General features: G+C 66.0%; 2 protein-coding genes across 2 annotated transcripts; both read left to right on the forward strand.

Annotated features, from left to right (window-relative positions):
- The first annotated feature begins 1,976 nt into the window (after nt 1–1,976).
- LOC140902106 (G-protein coupled receptor 4-like) lies at nt 1,977–4,175 on the forward strand. Its single transcript, XM_073321809.1, is given in 2 exon segments — nt 1,977–2,592; nt 2,595–4,175. Coding segments are annotated over 2 exon segments (1,095 nt in total). The 5' UTR covers nt 1,977–2,231; the 3' UTR covers nt 3,329–4,175.
- A 7,972-nt stretch (nt 4,176–12,147) lies between these two features.
- OPA3 (outer mitochondrial membrane lipid metabolism regulator OPA3) lies at nt 12,148–14,369 on the forward strand. Its single transcript, XM_073321622.1, has 2 exons — nt 12,148–12,332; nt 13,809–14,369. The coding sequence occupies exons 1-2, from the start codon at nt 12,191–12,193 to the stop codon at nt 14,135–14,137; spliced, it is 471 nt and encodes a 156-aa protein (XP_073177723.1). The 5' UTR covers nt 12,148–12,190; the 3' UTR covers nt 14,138–14,369.
- The last annotated feature ends 3,036 nt before the right edge of the window (nt 14,370–17,405 follow it).

Genomic DNA, 17,405 nt, shown 5'->3' on the forward strand with positions numbered 1-17,405 from the left:
TGCTGCATTCCTGCTTGTGTAAATAAACCCGGGAGGGCTCCACCGCAGATATGCTTCCGAATGGAGAGTGGCTCTGAGGCTGGGGCCCTGCAGTGCTAGGCAAGGCTCGGCTTTGTTATTTTAGGGTCTTCCACGAGCGCTGGGCTCCATGCTGCTCTGTTATTGTAGGGTCTCTCAGGAGCGCTGGGCTCCATGCTGCTCTGTTATTGTAGGGTCTCTCAGGAGCGCTGGGCTCCATGCTGCTCTGTTATTGTCGGGTCTCTTGGGAGCGCTGATCGGTTATGGTCGGGTGTCCCACGAGTGCTGGGCTCTGCTATGGTTTGTTATTGTAGGGTCTTTCAGGAGTGCTGGGCTCCATGCTGCTCTGTTATTGTAGGGTCTCTCAGGAGTGCTGGGCTCCACGCTGGTCTGTTATTGTCGGGTCTCTCGGAAGCGCTGGTGTCATGGATCCACAGGGTCAGGGCTATGGCCCAGCTTTGGAACAGTCTCTGGGAAGCCCCATCAGTGCACCAGAGCCCCTGGGGGTCTCACTCTTCCTCCGGGTCAGGCCCCATGGCTTCATGGCCTCTCTAGGCTGGACCCCTGGGCCGCCAGCCCCCTGCTTCCCTTTGTGAGCTCTGCTCAGCAAGACCCACTGAGTCAGGCCCTGGGGGAGACTCGTACAGACTTGGGGAGCAACGGGCCAGCCCAGAACCCTGGCCCTTTGCCCACCCCGGCCCAATTCAGGTGTGTGCCCCCGGCTGCTTCCTGCAGCCCACACTTCACCCCTCCCCGCCCCAGTCCAGTGTCCCCCAGCTGGGCAAACCCTGCCAGCATCCCACCAAGAGGGGCCAGCCCTGGTGGTCAGTTGCAAGGTGTCAAAGTCCCGGTGACTGGGTTTGCCATTGTCTTCATGGATTCTCCACTGACATGGGGATTAAGGTCCATGTAGTCCCAGCCAGCTGGGTGCCGCTCAGACCTGGGTTTTAGCCTGCCCAGGGAACCAACAGACCTCCACACCCTCCCCACTCCCCCCTCCCCCAACTAGGTAACAATGCAGCTATAGGGAAACTGAGGCACACAGAGGCTTCATAAAATATTACAAAATTCCCACTTCATCACAGCTGGGCTCTGTGCTGGTCTGTTATTGTAGGGTCTCTCGGGAGCACCAAGCTCCCTATCGGTCTGTTATTGTAGTCTCTCTCAAGAGCACTGGGCTCTGCAAAGATCTATTATTAGAGGGTCTCTCAGGAATGCTGGACATGGTGCTGGTTTGTTATTGTAGGGTCTTAAATGTCTGCCTGTGGGATAGCCATACCAGTGCAGTGCAGGGGACAACCCTGGGGGTTGGCTGTGGGATAGGGGGTAGGTGATCTGCTCAGAGACTCCCAGGTAGATCTAGGGGGATGGGGGGTGGGCAGGCAGTGACTAGTGCAGGGCACATGCCAATTACCAGGCAGAATCACGCGTGACCTGGGAACCCCCAGCCTGGGAGGTCAGGGCTGCCAGAGTGGGGGTGAGGCATTTCCCAGAGCGGGGCAGGGTGACCTCTCCCATGCACAGGAGGGCTGGTAGGGGTGGGGACCCTAGGGCATGGGGCACAATGCAGCCTGACCCTCACTCCCTGGTCAGGATCTGGAACCCGCTGGGGATGGCTAGTCAGGGGGCTACCGGGGGTCACTGACAATGGGGTGGGGAGCTGGAGTAAGGCCCTGTGAGGGGAGGATGTGGGCAGCTGGTGATTGTTAGGGGGTCATGTGGGGGGGTGGCTGGGGGCAGGGGGTCTGGGGGGGCCAGGAAGCTGGCTGGGGGGTCATGTGGGGGGCTGCAGACAGGATCCTCTGGGGGTCTTGGCAGGGGGTGGTTGAGTGAGGAGCCATGGGGAGCTGGCTGGGGCTATGTGGGGCTGCACGTGCCCTGATTGGTACTCTCCCTAACTCTCTCTCCTCCTTTCCAGGAGCTGTGTCCCAGGCTACTCTGAGATAGCGCGTGCAGCTCCTCTGACCCCCTGGATCATCCCTGCCAGCTAGACCTCCCACGAGCACCCAGGGCTGCTTCTCTGAGGAGGGCGGATGGGGTTGGGGTGAGGGGGCCCCACAGCAGGGCCCAGCCTGGGGCTATGGAGACCTTGCCCCAGTGCCGCCCCTGCAGGACGATCCGCTTGGTCCTGTGGGAATTGCAGCCCCTGCTCTGAGCGGAGCCCCCCCCACGCCTGCCGGACTCTCCATGCCGGGGACCCGCTGGCACTGAGAATGTGCAACACCACCCTGGTGAGCTGCAACGTGGATTCCAAGATCGACCACCTCTTCCCCCCCACGCTGTACATCATGGTCATCACCATGGGGCTGCCCACCAACTGCATGGCCCTGTGGGCCGCCTACCTGCAGGTCCGGCAGCACAATGAGCTGGGCATCTACCTGCTCAACCTGTCTGTGGCCGACCTGCTCTACATCGCCACCCTGCCCCTGTGGATCGACTACTTCCTGCACTATGACAACTGGATCCACGGGCAGGAGTCCTGCAAGCTCTTCGGCTTCGTCTTCTACACCAACATCTACATCAGCATCGCCTTCCTGTGCTGCATCTCCGTGGACCGCTACCTGGCCGTGGCCCACCGCTGCGCTTCGCCAAGGTGCGCCGGGTCAAGACAGCCGTGGCGGTGAGTGCCGTGGTCTGGGCCATCGAGATCGGGGCCAACTCGGCCCCGCTCTTCCACAACGAGCTCTTCCACGACCGCTACAACCACACCTTCTGCTTCGAGAAGTACCCCATGGAGGAGTGGGTGGCCTGGATGAACCTCTACCGGGTCTTCATCGGCTTCCTCTTCCCCTGGGTGCTCATGCTCTTCTCCTACCAGGGCATCCTGCGGGCCGTGCGTGGCAACGTCTCCACCGAGCAGCAGGAGAAAGCCAAGATCAAGCGGCTGGCCCTCAGCCTCATCGCCATCCTCCTGTTCTGCTTCGCCCCCTACCATGTCATCCTGCTCTCCCGCAGTGCCGTCTACCTCAGCAAGCCCTGCGATTGCAGCTTCGAGGAGAAGGTCTTCGTGGCCTACCACAGCTCGCTGGCCTTCACCAGCCTCAACTGCGTGGCCGACCCCATCCTGTACTGCTTCGTCAACGAGGGGGCCCGCAGCGACGTGGCCAAGGCCCTGTCCACCCTGCTGCGCTTCCTCACCAGCTCCAAGCCCCAGGAGATGGCCACTGCCTCGCTCACCCTGGACACCCCGCTCTCCTCCAAGAAGAGCAGCTTCTGCCGGCTCCCCACGCTCCCCCAGCCCCCGCCCCTGCCCCCCCTGGGCCCACCCGACGAGGAGCTGCAGATGAAGATCTTGACTTTCAACCCCTGAGCGCTCCCCAGTCAGCACCACGGCCCTGGATGCAAACGAGATGTAAATACAGTATTGTTCTTAATGATAATAATGCAGGGGCCCAGTGCAATACGGCCATGCCCAGTGAGGCCCCGGGGGGACGGCGCAGGAGGGGGCTGCTTGGCCTGACGGGGGCTCTGCCAGGACTGCCGGACACCTGGGTTCTGCAGGCACGTGAGAAAGGGGGAATGGCCGAAATACAGCTAGGTCCTGGGCAGGCTAGAGGAGTGTCAGGGTAGACAGACGGACAGACAGAGAGGTGGGGGGGGGGAGAGGGGAGGATGGAGGATGATACAAACGGATGTTTGGCGATGGATGACTGTATGGGGATAGACAGATTGTCAGAGGTGTGTGTATAGGGATGGATGATGATGGGTGTGTATGGCAATGGATGAAGGGGTGGGGGGGCTGGAGCAATGGATGGAGGGGTATATATAAGGCTGGGTTGACCCAGAGGCTGTGAAGAACGATGGGTGGACAGAGCCACTGGATAGATGGAGGGTGTGACTGGGGCTGGATGGATGGATGGAGCGTGTGACTGGGGCTGGATTGTGTCACTAGGATGGGGAGGGCTGGAGGGTGTGAATGGGGCTGGATGGCTGGAGGGTGTGACTGGGGATTGATGGATGGAGGGTGTGACTGGGGCTGGATGGAGAGTGTGACTGGGGATGGATGGCGTCACTGGGATGGGGATGGTTGGAGGGTGTGAATGGGGCTGGATGGAGGGTGTGACTGGGATGGATGGCATCACTGGGATGGGGATGGTTGGAGGGTGTGAATGGGGATGGATAGTGTGACGGGATTGATGGATGGAGGGTGTGACTGGGGATGGGGCGGGATGGAGGGTGTGACTGGGGATGGATTGAGAATGTGACGGGATGGGGAGGTTGGAGGGTGTGACGGGATGGATGGTGTCACTGCAGCTGGAGAGGTTGGAGGGTGTGAGTGGGATTGGATGGAGAGTGTGACGGGATGGGGAGGTTAGAGGATGTGACTGGGGAGGGATGGATGGATGGAGGGTGTGACTGGGGATGGATGGCATCACTGGGATGGGGATGGTTGGAGGGTGTGAATGGGGATGGATAGTGTGACGGGATTGATGGATGGAGGGTGTGACTGGGGATGGGGCGGGATGGAGGGTGTGACTGGGGATGGATTGAGAATGTGACGGGATGGGGAGGTTGGAGGATGTGACGGGATGGATGGTGTCACTGCAGCTGGAGAGGTTGGAGGGTGTGAGTGGGATTGGATGGAGAGTGTGACGGGATGGGGAGGTTAGAGGATGTGACTGGGGAGGGATGGATGGATGGAGGGTGTGAGTGGGGATGGGGTGTGTGACTGGGGACGGATGGAGGGTGTGACTGGAGAGGGGTGGATGAATGGAGGGTCTGAGTGGGGATGGAGGGATGGGGTGTGTGACTGGGGATTGAGAGGAGCCATCCCGCCATATTTCAGGGCGAAGCTCCTGGCCCCTTCCCATTAATAATCCCAGACTCAGCCCCACCCCTGTCCCCGTGCCCAGGCTGGTATGGGATGGGGCACTGCAGAGCAGAAGCATCTGGGCAGTGCCCGGCTCTGCTGTGGCTTTTCCTAGTGCCCCTGCATGGCTGCATCCCACCCAGAGCCGATTTCTCCTACCCCTGCTCTGGAGGCGGGGGCTGGGGCTGCCCGCCCGACTGGTACAGGCAGTGCCCCCTGTGGCCAGCCAGGTGAGGGCGCTGCTGTGCAGCAGGACGAGCTCCCAAACACGCACCCCAGGGAAACCGCCAAGGGCACCACGCAGAGCCCAGCGATGCACGGACCGGGGCTGCTGATCAGCCTAGAGACTACCCTGGCATGGCAGACGTCCTCAGCTACAGGAACTGGGCCCTGCTTCCCTGCTGCCAAGGGGGCTCTTTGGGGACGGATGAGTCCCCCTGGTGTGGCTGGTCTACAGAAGAAAAGAGCCTACTACTGCAGCCGGCTGAAGGTGCGCCTAGGTGGCAGACCGTGCGTTAGCGGGGAGCCCTGTCTGCAGCATGGATAGCAGAGGGTGCCCCTCCGTGTCGATGGGGCTGTCTCGTGCCAGGCAATGCTGCTGACCTGATGGTTAATTAGGATTATTTTTTTCCTGGGGGGAGGCTGGAGGGGCCCCTCTGAAGGATAGGGGGGCTCCGTGGGGGGATCAGGGCCCAGACGTGCCAGGCACTGTACATTTCTGGAGCAAATAGTCCCTGCCCCAAAGGGAGCAATTTTGCTGCTAGATCTGGCCATGCCAGGGGGCAGGCAGCGCTGGCTGGTGTGTGGAAGGATGAACAAAGCGGTGTTTTAATTGAACACTTTCAGACTCTTCCTCCCTCATAAAGAAACCAAAGCAAAGGGCACAAGCCCCAAACCTCCCAGAATCCCTTGCAGGTTCGGCTAGCTGGGCGCGAAGGTGGGTCATTAAGGTCCTCCAGTCTGTCCCAGGGATCCCACGGCTACCACCAAAACCCCACAGCTAAAAGTCAGCATGTGGATGGGAACAGCTACCCTGTTGGCATTCAGTGGGCACAGAATCTCCCTGGGCAGAGCCAGGGCCGACCCAGGAACTTCTCCAACCTACCTGAACTGGGTTTCTAGCTGCCCTGGGGAACCAGGACACCTGGGTTCCATGCCTGGCTCGGCCCAATGTTCCGGGTGACCTTAGGCGAGTCCCTTCCCTTCTGTGAGTCTGCCCCGGGTCCGTCCAGCCTGGTAGCTCTCCTGAGCCAGGCTGTCTCCTCCTCAGTGTCTGGGCAGCGCCCGGCCCATGGGGCCCCATTTGGGGTTGGTGCTACTGCAGGCCCCATGGCCTGAGGGCAATCTGAGACAAAGCTGAGGAGGGATCTCGAGTCTGCCACGGGCGTCTCTCGGTGCCCCATGCTGGCGTCTCCCCATGGCCCCAGCCAGCGCCAAGCCCATGTTGGCAGCAGACGTGGGAACCTCGCGTTGGCACTGGGTGGGCGCTTTCGTCAAGGCCCAGCGAGGGATCGCGCTGGCATCAGGCTGTTTCCGGCTCTCCCGGCTGGGGAGAAAAGCTGGGAAAGGTTGGGGGGCTCAGGCCCTGCAGGGAGAATAAAGACACACACACACACCCCCACACACACACACAACGGTTTGTGGCTCTCCTGATTTCGGAGGCAGTCTGGCGAATGGGGGGCCTGGCTCTGCTCTTCGGGCACCAGCTGGGAGCGTCCGCTCGGCGAGGCCCGGTGGGAATTGGGAGCCTAAAGAGCTTGGCGGAGCTGGGCCTGAGCTCCCAGAATGCACCACAGTCGGCAGCATCCCTGGCGTTGGGGGAGGAAGGGGGCTTGGGAACGGGAAGGGCTAGGCGGCGGGGGGGAGGCAGCTATGCCCACGCATGTCCCCCGGAGCGGAGTGTGTTGCAGGCCACGGTGTTGGCCACTCATGGGATTTCAGGGGGTGGCTCTGTGCAGCGCTCCCCCAGCACACCTGCTCAGCCCTCCCCTAAGAGGGGCCTCCACGCGGTTGTTATTGTAGGGTCTTTCAGGAGCGCTGGGCTGGGTTTGTTACTGAGCCAGGAGGCTGCAGGTCTGGCCCATCTGCCCTGCGTGCTGCTCCTGGTGGGGGCAGGGGGATCCCTGCCCCGACCCTGCTCCAACGCCTGGCTCCAGGTTCCAGCAGATGGTTTGTTAATGCGACGGGGAAGGCAGATGGATGCTGGAGGGGCAGGACGCAGCTCTGCAAGGGATGAGAGGGGGGCACCGTGCGCCCAGGCACCAGCCCCGCACCACAAGGCTTCGCGTCCTGGCCCCGGGCCCTGAGAGTCAGGTCAAAGGTCACACAAGAGTCCTGGCCCCCAGCGCCCCCCCCCGCCTCGCTTTCCCCCACTAAACCCTACTCCTCTCCCAAAGCTGGGCATGGGAACCCAGGAGTCCTGGCTCTCAGCCCCCCTGCTCTAACCTATATTTCTATATTCTGTCTAGACCCCACTCCCATCCTGGAGCCAGGGACAGAACCCAGGAGTCCTGGCTCCTCCAGCGCCAATTACCAGCTGTCAGGCCTCTCCCATAGAGGGGACAGAGAACCCAGGAGTCCCGACCTCCAGCTCTCCCCTGCTCTACTCCCTGGACCACACTCCCCTCCCTCCACTGCCTTGTACGTTGAACGGGGCCCGTGAGCCATCCTGCCTGGTTCTCCCTTCGCTGGAGCAGCCCAAGGGGCTGGTGCAGCAAGCACAGCGATGCCCCCCCCCACGAGGCTGCTCCCTTCCCCACCAGTGAATGGGGGCTCAGCCACCGAGTGGGACCCAGCCATTGTCATGGGCTGTTCACCCCACGTGAGCCACCCAGCCCCGGCTATGCGCAGGGGCCAGCCAGGGCCCTCTTTGTCAGAACGGGGGGTGGGGGGCAGAAGAACCAAGGTCCTGCACAGAAGTGGGGGGTAATGGCTGGGTTGGGCCAAGGTTCTGGTCCCAAGCGTGTCCCAGATGTTTCCTTGCCCTGCTGTTGGGAATCCTACACTGCCCACAAAGGTGCCACCCTAGTGCTGGCACTCAGCATGAGCTGTGGGTCATGCCCTCCCCACTAGACAGGCAGCTGTATCTCAGCACTAGGCACAGAGCCCCTGTATAAACAGCCCCCATGCCCCACCCCAGAGGTGGTTGCATCTCAGCACTGCATAACAAGCCATTCTTCGGTCTAATCTTAATAAAGCCTCCTTGACCTTGAGCTGACTGGTAAAGGTGCCCCCCGTGCCCCCCGCTGCCTCTCCCGGGGGCAGAGGGGTCAGAGGGTGACAGGCAGTGACCGGCCAAGCAGCGGCTGCCTGACCCCGGCGCTGCTCCCCACGTCACCGGGCAGGGGGCTTTGCAATGGGAACATTCCCAGGAATAAACAGGAAGCGCTCAAGCCCAGGAATCTCCCACGCTCCCCGTGCCAGATGAGGCGCCCCCTGCTGCCTGGTGAGGGGAGTTACCCCACCCCCCTGCTTGCCCCCCATGACCCCTTTGCAGCAGCGGTTTCTCCCTGCGTGGTCCTGAGTTGGGGGAAGCACAGCTGGGACACCGGTAACCTCAGCGCTGCTTCAGCCAGCGTCTTGGCGGTGGAGTCAAAGGGGGAGATTTTCCCTTTGCCTGTTTGTTTAGTTTTCTCTCTTACCTAATTCCACTTGATCCTACCACCCACCCAACTTCCCTAAGGTCAGTGCCCTCCCTCGCCCCCAGAGAACCCAGGAGTCCTGGCTCCCAGCCCTCACAGTCGGACTGCCCTGTATGGCAGACACACTGCCGGGTCTCCAGCTTCGGTTGGTGCTGCCCAGATCCAGCCCAAGGCAACGGTGACCCCATCGTCCTCCTCCCCCAGCTGCTCCCCTCAGAGCTCTGCGCCCCACCCAAGAGAGCAAGGAACCCCACGCAGGCCCTGACGGATTCCTGCAGCCACAGTAGAGAACCCAGCAGCCAATGGGCCATGGAGCCTGAGCTCCCCACCCGCTCCAGGGGACCTCCGGGGCTGGAAGGGGGGCACTGGCCCTGCCATTCCTCCGCCCAGACCTCCTCTGGGTTCTATTCCCAGCTCTGGGGAGGGAAGGGGGTCTAGTGGTTTAAGCAGGGGGGGCTGGGAGCCAGGATTCCTGGGTTCTACCCCTGACGTGGGGAGTGGGGTCTAGTGGTTAGAGCACAGGGGCTGGAAGGCACAACTCCCGGGTTCTATCCCTGGTTCTGGGAGGGGAGTAGGGTTTAGTGGTCAGAGCAGGGGGGGTTGGGAGCCAGGACACCTGGGTTCTATTCCCATTTACCCTGCCTGTTTCCCTTCACGCACTGGGGACTGGGGAATTCGTTCAGTGCTTGGAGCTCCCCCGGGGAGAAAAAACCTGGAGCTGAGCCAATGGCTGCGGCCAGCTGGGGGCGGGGAGCCCTGCTGTTCTTCACTCCAACCCCGCTTCCGGCCAGCCCTGCAGCTCTCTCCAGGCTGTTCGCACGGCCCTGGTGACACGGGCCGACCCTGAGCAGCCCCCGGCTAGGAGCCACCTGGCCTGGCTGGGCCCTTGTCCTCACACGAACTCCGTGACCCCAGAAAGGGGGTGAGCAGCTGGTGGGGAGCCTGGGTGAGACTGTGCAGCGCTGAACACAGCTCAGCCCCATGGATAGCCAAACCCCCCGTCCTGTGCTGGGGGTTTGGTCTGGGGGAGGGCCCGACTCCGTTCTGATCAGCCCCAGCAGACTCCAGGCTGCAGCAGGCAGGGGCAGCGGAGAAGGACCCTGTGATGGGGGTGATGGATGGGAACAGCATGCCCCAGGGAGGCTAGTCCGATCCGGGGCGAGACTCCGGCCGGGAGGGGGCCCATGAGTGGGGGGGTGAGAGGGGAGTCAGGACCTGGTGGGGTAGGGCGGAGAGTGGTCAGATGGGGGCAGGGTCTTAAGAGGATAAACCCACCAGGGACCCTCCTTTTCCTTTTGTCCCTGGGCCCCCAAGGTCAGGGAAGCACCGGGGGGTTCGTTACAGCTCATCAGGGGAAGAGACCCCAGCCATAGCTCATGGGCCTCCCCCCATACTCCTTCCCAAATCATAGGGAAACCCCCGCAGTGCCCCGCAAACCCTCCCCAGCCACCAGGGGCAGTCAGGAGACACAGACCCCACTGCGCCTGTGGGGAGACACTGTGAGTGCAGGGTCCTTCCCGTCCCTGCACACTAGGGAAGGGCCCCAGACCGCCTCCCGCAGCACCCCCGGGGCTCTCACCCAGCACCCACATGCAGCCCCCTCTGGGGAGAGCCCGGCAGCGTCTCAACAGCCCGGCCCGACAAGGAGTTAGGGAGAATCTCGAAGCCAGGGAAGTGGCCGAAGGCGGGGTGGAGGGAAGAGCCGTGGGAGGGGCCTCTGCGGGGCAGAGTCAGGAGCTGTTCTACGGCTCCTATCAAACGCAGCCCCCAACTGCCCAGGGCTGGCGGGCTGCGTGGAGCAAGGGGGCCAGCGCTGACAGCCGGGGAGACGCCCCCTGCCGAGCCCCCGGACCCCGCTCCATGGCGGCCCCCAGTGCCCCTGCCCTGATCCACAGAGCCCCCCCCAGTCCCCCTGCCGAGCCCCCCGCCCCGCTCCACAGCGTCCCCCAGTGCCCCTGCCCTGATCCACAGCGCCCCCCCAGTCCCCCTGCCGAGCCCCCGGACCCCGCTTCACGCCGCCCCCCAGTCCCCCTGCCGAGCCCCCGGACCCCCCTCCACGGTGCCCCGCCAGTCCCCCTGCCGAGCCCCCGGAGCCCGCTCCACGGCGCCCCCCAGTCCCCCTGCCGAGCCCCCGGACCCCGCTCCACGGCGCCTCCCCAGTCTCCTTGCCGAGCCCCCGGAGCCCGCTCCACGGCGCCCCCCCAGTCCCCCTGCCGAGCCCCCGGACCCCGCTCCACGGCGCCTCCCCAGTCTCCTTGCCGAGCCCCCGGAGCCCGCTCCACGGCGCCTCCCCAGTCCCCCTGCCGAGCCCCCGGACCCCGCTCCACGGCGCCTCCCCAGTCCCGCTGCCGAGCCCCCGGACCCCGCTCCACGGCGCCCCGCCAGTCCCCCTGCCGAGCCCCCGGACCCCGCTCCACGGCGCCTCCCCAGTCTCCTTGCCGAGCCCCCGGAGCCCGCTTCACGGCGCCCCCCAGTCCCCATGCCGAGCCCCCGGACCCCCCTCCACGGTGCCCCGCCAGTGCCCCTGCCGAGCCCCCGGAGCCCGCTCCACGGCGCCCCCCTAGTCCCCCTGCCGAGCCCCCGGAGCCCGCTCCACGGCGCCCCCCTAGTCCCCCTGCCGAGCCCCCGGAGCCCGCTCCACGGCGCCCCCCTAGTCCCCCTGCCGAGCCCCCGGAGCCCGCTCCACGGCGCCCCCCTAGTCCCCCTGCCGAGCCCCCGGAGCCCGCTCCACGGCGGCCCCGCTCCAGTCCCCCTGCCGAGACCCCGGCCCCGCTCCACAGCGTCCCCCAGTGCCCCTGCCCTGATCCACAGCGCCCCCCCAGTTCCCCTGCCGAGCCCCCGGACCCCGCTCCACGGCGCCCCGCCAGTCCCCCTGCCGAGCCCCCCGGACCCCGCTCCACGGCGGCCCCGCTCCAGTCCCCCTGCCGAGACCCCGGCCCCGCTCCACAGCGTCCCCCAGTGCCCCTGCTCTGATCCACAGCGCCCCCCCCAGTCCCCCTGCCGAGCCCCCGGACCCCGCTCCACGGCGCCTCCCCAGTCTCCTTGCCGAGCCCCCGGACCCCCCTCCACGGTGCCCCGCCAGTCCCCCTGCCGAGCCCCCGGAGCCCGCTCCACGGCGCCCCCCAGTCCCCCTGCCGAGCCCCCGGAGCCCGCTCCACGGCGCCTCCCCAGTCCCCCTGCGAGCCCCCGGACCCCGCTCCACGGCGCCTCCCCAGTCTCCTTGCCGAGCCCCCGGACCCAGCTCCACGGCGCCCCCTAGTGCTCAGTCCTGACTGCCGGGGACACGCCCCCTGCCGAGACCCCGCCCCGCTCTCCTGGCCCCGCCCCCAGGCTCTGACAAGCCGTCAGGCCCCGCGCTCCACCTCGGCTCCTGCGGGGTGGGCGGGAAGTGGGGTGGGAGACACGTGGGGAGGAGGCCCGTGTTCTAATTTGCATACCCATGAGCTAATTTACATACTCGGGCAAGGATTTGCCTATACTCGGGCGCCGCACGTCTGGAATGCATACCCAGCTATTGCATATTCATGACGTCTTTTGCATACCCACCTTCTAATTTGCATATTGATTAGACTTATCCGGCGGGCGCACGGCGCAAACTCGCATATTCATGAGCATCGTTTGCATATTATGCGCCCCGCCCCTTCAGTGGCGCTGCAGGCGACGGGGCGGGGCTTGCGCGCTGACGTCACGGCGGCGCGGCGCGGGGCCGCCGGGCGGGAGGATGGTGGCCGGCGCGTTCCCCATCGCGAAGCTCCTGTACCTGGGCGTGCGGCAGCTGAGTCGGCCCCTAGCCGCGCGCATCAAGGCAGGGGCTCGCGCCAGCCCCTTTTTCCGGGCCTACGTCTGCGGGCCGCCCGCGCAGCGTGAGTGACAGGCCGCGTGCGGGGCGCTGAGCCAATGGGGCGGGGCTACAGGCCAATGGGGCTCCGGAGGGGCGGGGCTGCGAGTACAGGGAGCCAACGGGGCGCATGCGGGGGCGGGACAGAGAGCTTTGCGGGCCAATGGAGGCGATGCGGGGGCGGGGCTGGATCTCTGCAGGCCAATGGGATTGTTGCGGTGGCGGGGCAAAGAGCATAGCTGGGCAATGGGGGCGCGGGGCGGAACCGGGGTCCCTTGAACCAATGATTGGAGACTGAGGGCGGGGCGTGGGTCCAGAGGGCCAATAGGCGGAGCCCAAGGGCGGGCCCACGGCTCACCGTGAACAGGCACCCACAAAGCAAAGCCGTGAAGTGACCCTTGACACGTCCCCACGCAGCTCCCTGATTGGGCCGGGCCGGGCCGGCGGGGGCTGCGGCTCGGGAGCGAGGGGCACCGGCAGGGCTATGGGGGGCCCGGGGCCGGGGGCTGCGGCTCGGGAGCGAGGGGCACCGGCAGGGCTATGGGGGGCCCGGGGCCGGCCGGCGGGGGGCTGCGGCTCGGGAGCGAGGGGCACCGGCAGGGCTATGGGGGGCCCGGGGCCGGGCCGGCGGGGGGCTGCGGCTCGGGAGCGAGGGGCACCGGCAGGGCTATGGGGAGCCCGGGGGCCGGGCTGGCGGGGGGCTGCGGCTCGGGAGCGAGGGGCACCGGCAGGGCTATGGGGAGCCCGGGCCCGGGCCGGAGGGGGGCTGCGGGTCGGGAGCGAGGGGCACCGGCAGGGCTATGGGGAGCCCGGGCCCGGGCCGGAGGGGGGCTGCGGGTCGGGAGCGAGGGGCACCGGCAGGGCTATGGGGAGCCCGGGCCCGGGCCGGAGGGGGGCTGCGGGTCGGGAGCGAGGGGCACCGGCAGGGCTATGGGGAGCCCGGGGCCGGGGGCTGCGGGTCGGGAGCGAGGGGCACCGGCAGGGCTATGGGGAGCCCGGGGCCGGGCCGGAGGGGGGCTGCGGGTCGGGAGCGAGGGGCACCGGCAGGGCTATGGGGAGCCCGGGCCCGGGCCGGAGGGGGGCTGCGGGTCGGGAGCGAGGGGCACCGGCAGGGCTATGGGGAGCCCGGGGCCGGGGGCTGCGGGTCGGGAGCGAGGGGCACCGGCAGGGCTATGGGGAGCCCGGGGCCGGGCCGGAGGGGGGCTGCGGGTCGGGAGCGAGGGGCACCGGCAGGGCTATGGGGAGCCCGGGGCACCGGCAGGGCTATGGGGAGCCCGGGGCACCGGCAGGGCTATGGGGAGCCCGGGCCCGGGCCGGCGGGGGGCTGCGGCTCGGGAGCGAGGGGCACCGGCAGGGCTATGGGGGGCCCGGGCCCGGGCCGGCGGGGGGCTGCGGGTTGGGAGCGAGGGGCACCGGCAGGGCTATGGGGAGCCCGGGGCGGGGCCGGGCCGGCGGGGGGCTGGGCTGGCAGCCCCCCCACTCATGCCCCTCCCCCCTGCAGTGTACCACTGGGTCGAGATGCGAACCAAGATGCGGATCATGGGCTTCCGTGGCGCCACCATCAAGCCCCTGAACGAGGAGGCGGCAGCGGAGCTGGGCGCGGAGTTGCTGGGCGAAGCCATCGTCTTCGGCGTGGGCGGCCTGTGCATCTTCCTGGAGTACGCGCGCCAGGCCTCCAACACCCGGAGGAAGGAGGAGGAGCAGAGCAGCACCCTGCTGGGCCTGCAGGAGCAGGTGGCCGAGCTGGGCCTGGCCGTGGAGACCCTGGACGCGCAGCTGCGTGAGGTGAACCGCCTGCTGCTGGACGTCTCCACCAGCGCCAAGAAATAGGGGCCCCCCCAGGACAGGCTGCCAAGGAGGAGCCTGGCGCGTGTGGGCCCTGCCCCCCGGTGCCAGGGCGCAGAGCTGGCTGGGGCCGGGAGGAGCCTGCGCTGGACGAAGCGAGCGAGACAGGCCCCCCGTGTGGGCTGGGGGGTCCCGGCTCATGACCAGCCTCCTCGCCTGCAGAGTTTGAGTTTTCTACAGTGTAAATAGTCATCCATTAAAACCCACCTGCTGCTGAGGAGGCGGAGCCATGATTGGGGCGGGGCTGGGGAAAAGAGGCGGAGCCATAGGTCTGCCAGCAGCACTCCTTTGGGCCCGGGGGTCCCATAGAAAGTGGAACTGGTCCCAGCTCATCCTTCCCCGGGGTCTGGGATCGGCCCCTTCCCTAGGGCCTGTCATGGCTCGGGCAGCAGGGGGCCCAGCCAGAGCCACCTCCCTTCCGGGTGCCTGGCCGAGGGTGCACTCCATGGGGCGCAGTCCATGGGGCAGCCTGGCCAGAGTGATTCCTAGGGGGAGCCACTGGGCGGGGCTGCATGGGCAAAGCTGATTAATGCAGTGGGGCAGGGGTTGGAGGTCTCTATGCGCCCCCCTTCCATGCAGGCCCAGGGCCCTCCAGCTCCTCCAGTCCAACAGGACCCACATGGCCAGGCCCTGCTGCTGGTCTAGCAGGGGTAGGGGCTGCCCTGGACACTTTCTGCCCTAGCCCAGAGAGGTGGGGCTGCTCCCCCAGGATTCCCCCGTGGCTGGTGTTAGCAAGGGCATCCTTGGCTTGGTCCAGGGATTGAACCAGCCTGGGCTGGCTGCTTCCTTAGGTTGGCTCTGCCCGGAGGGGGGCTGGGAGGCCTGGTTCTGGGAGTTGGGTGGGGAGGGGGCAGGGATGTTGGGGAGGCCCGGTTCTGGGAGTTGGCTGGGGAGGGGGCAGAGATGTTGGGGAGGCCCGGTTCTGGGGCGGAGGGAAGGGGTGCTGGAAAGGCCCACACTGGCCCTGGACGGTGCCGAGGGCTTGGGCAGTGCGAGGCCCCAGCCCTGGGAACAGAACCCAGGTGCCCTGTCAGCCCCACCACTCTGGACCTTAGCGAGAGCCCCCTGGCACTGCTGGCGGGAAGCCATTTGCTGGCCATGCAGCCCGTGTGGGGGGCAACACCTGCTCACAGGGCCTTGAGCAAGAAGGGTCCTGCTTGATGGGCAGTGTGGGGTTGAGAGTTGGAGGGAGAGATGTCAGTCCTGGTTGCAGTTGCTTCAGAGGCCTGGGGCTGGTTTCCGAGCAGTTATTGGGGGGGTGCCATGCCCAGGGCATGTGCCCACCATGGGAGCACCCTGCCCAAGGACCTGCCCCGCACATCAGCCCTGCTGGCCCTCACCCGCAGCTGCAGGGAGCAGGGCTGGGGCAGGCAGATTTAGGATAACTTTTTGCCAGACCCCCCCACGCCATGGCTGGGCCTGGAGAAACTGGCTGACAGCTGCCCTGCTGGAGTGAAGCCCTAGGGACCAGCTGCCCGCTCCCCATCCCCACCTGTCACAGAGTCCCTGAGCGATGCTCTGGAACTGCTCCCCATGAAGCCAGTCAGGACTCTGGGGCAGTCGCCTTTCTGGGAGCAGCCTGTCTGCAGGACACACAGCTCACACAGCTTCCACCTTCCTGGGTCTGACTTCGGAGCATTCAGCCTCCTCTGCCCCTCCGTGCGCTTCCCACAGCGAGTCCGCCCAGGCGGGGTCCTGGGGAAGCCAGAGGGTCCTGCCCCCCAACTTTGCAGTCAGACGTGACTCTGAGCCAGCCAGTAAAACAGAGATTTATTAGACGACAGGAACATGGTCTAAAACAGAGCTTGCAGGTGCAGAGAACCGGACCTCTCAGCTGGGTCCATTTTGGGGGCCAGTGAGCCAGACAACCATGTCTGCCCTTCACTCCATGTCTCCAGTCAGCCCCAAACTGAAACTCCCTCCAGCCCCTCCTCCTCTGGGCTTTGTTCCTTTCCCGGGCCAGGAGGGCACCTGATTCCTTTGTTCTCCAACCCTTTAGCTCTCACCTGGTGGGGGGGGGGGAAGGGCCCAGGCCATCAGTTGTCAGGAAACAGGATGTTGGCCATTCTCTGTATCCAGACCCCTGCACACACCTGCCCTCTAGGGCTCTGCAACGATCATACACCCTTACCCCACCACCTAGACACTTAAGAACTGCATAAGGGAAACTGAGGCACACCCACACTATTCAGAGGAAACATTAAGAACAGTCCCACTTAGTCACACCCCACAACTGTGTGGGGAGGGGGTGCTGGCTGGGGCAGGCCTGGCCAGGGGGCAGAGTTCAGGTGGCTGGGTGTGGGCCTGACTGGGGCCAAGCAGGGAGAGGTTGGCAGGGGGTGGGACAGGCCTGGCCAGGCAGGGAGAGGTTGGCGAGGGCTGGGCTGTGTGTCTCTGCCAGCTGGCACCTGGTGAGGGCAGGCACGAAAATGGCATCACCCCTGCAATTTGCCCAGCAATGGCAGCTCCTGGGCAGCAGGAGGTGCTGGACCCCAGTCAGGGCCCTGCGCCCTGTTCCCCCCACCCCAGCCCTCGAGGGAGATGGATTCCCCCACCCCCCCACCAAGTTGGTCCAGGCCTGAGTCTGCCTGCAGGTGGCCAGGTTCGGGGGGTGGGGGGGACACGACTCCAGCAACAGCCCAGCTTGTGTCCCTGGCAAAGCCCTACACCCCACCACCCCCACCTGGAGCCAGGCCAGCCCGCTCCCTGCTCCCACCCCCCAACCCCAGTCCCACCCTTCCTAGTGCTTAATGAGAAGGCCATGCGGTGACAAGGCACCTGGCTTCCCCTGGCTCCGAGGCGGAGGGTGTTGGGGGGCAGGACCCCTCCCCAGGCCTTTGCCCGGGCCACAGCTGGGTTGTAGTGGGGCCCCCCCACCTCCCGCCCCTGTTGGTGCTGGGGGTGGTTCCAGGCAGAGCGGGGATCCCCTTTATGGCCGTTACAACCCCGCAGCCTCCTGGGGCTGCCCTGACCCCCCCCTCCCCACTCCCCTCAGGGCACCTGGAATTTATTCTAGTCCCAGCCTTTGTGGCCTCCCCGCCCCATGCACCCCAGCCTGGCTGGAGGCAGCAGCAACGCCCCAGGTGCACCCCCCCAACCCCCGCTGCCCCCCTCCTCTCACCCTGCCAGGGTGAGTGGGGCTCCGAGGCAGGCATCTGGCACGGGCAGCTCTAGGAGGGCCCAGGTGCCCCGCTTGGCCCTGCTGCCAGCCTGGGGGGATGGGTACAGCAGGCAGAGGATGCTGAGGAGCGTA

The sequence above is a fragment of the Lepidochelys kempii genome, chromosome 23 (genome assembly GCF_965140265.1).
Source record: "Lepidochelys kempii isolate rLepKem1 chromosome 23, rLepKem1.hap2, whole genome shotgun sequence".
Classification (NCBI taxonomy): Eukaryota; Metazoa; Chordata; order Testudines; family Cheloniidae; genus Lepidochelys; species Lepidochelys kempii.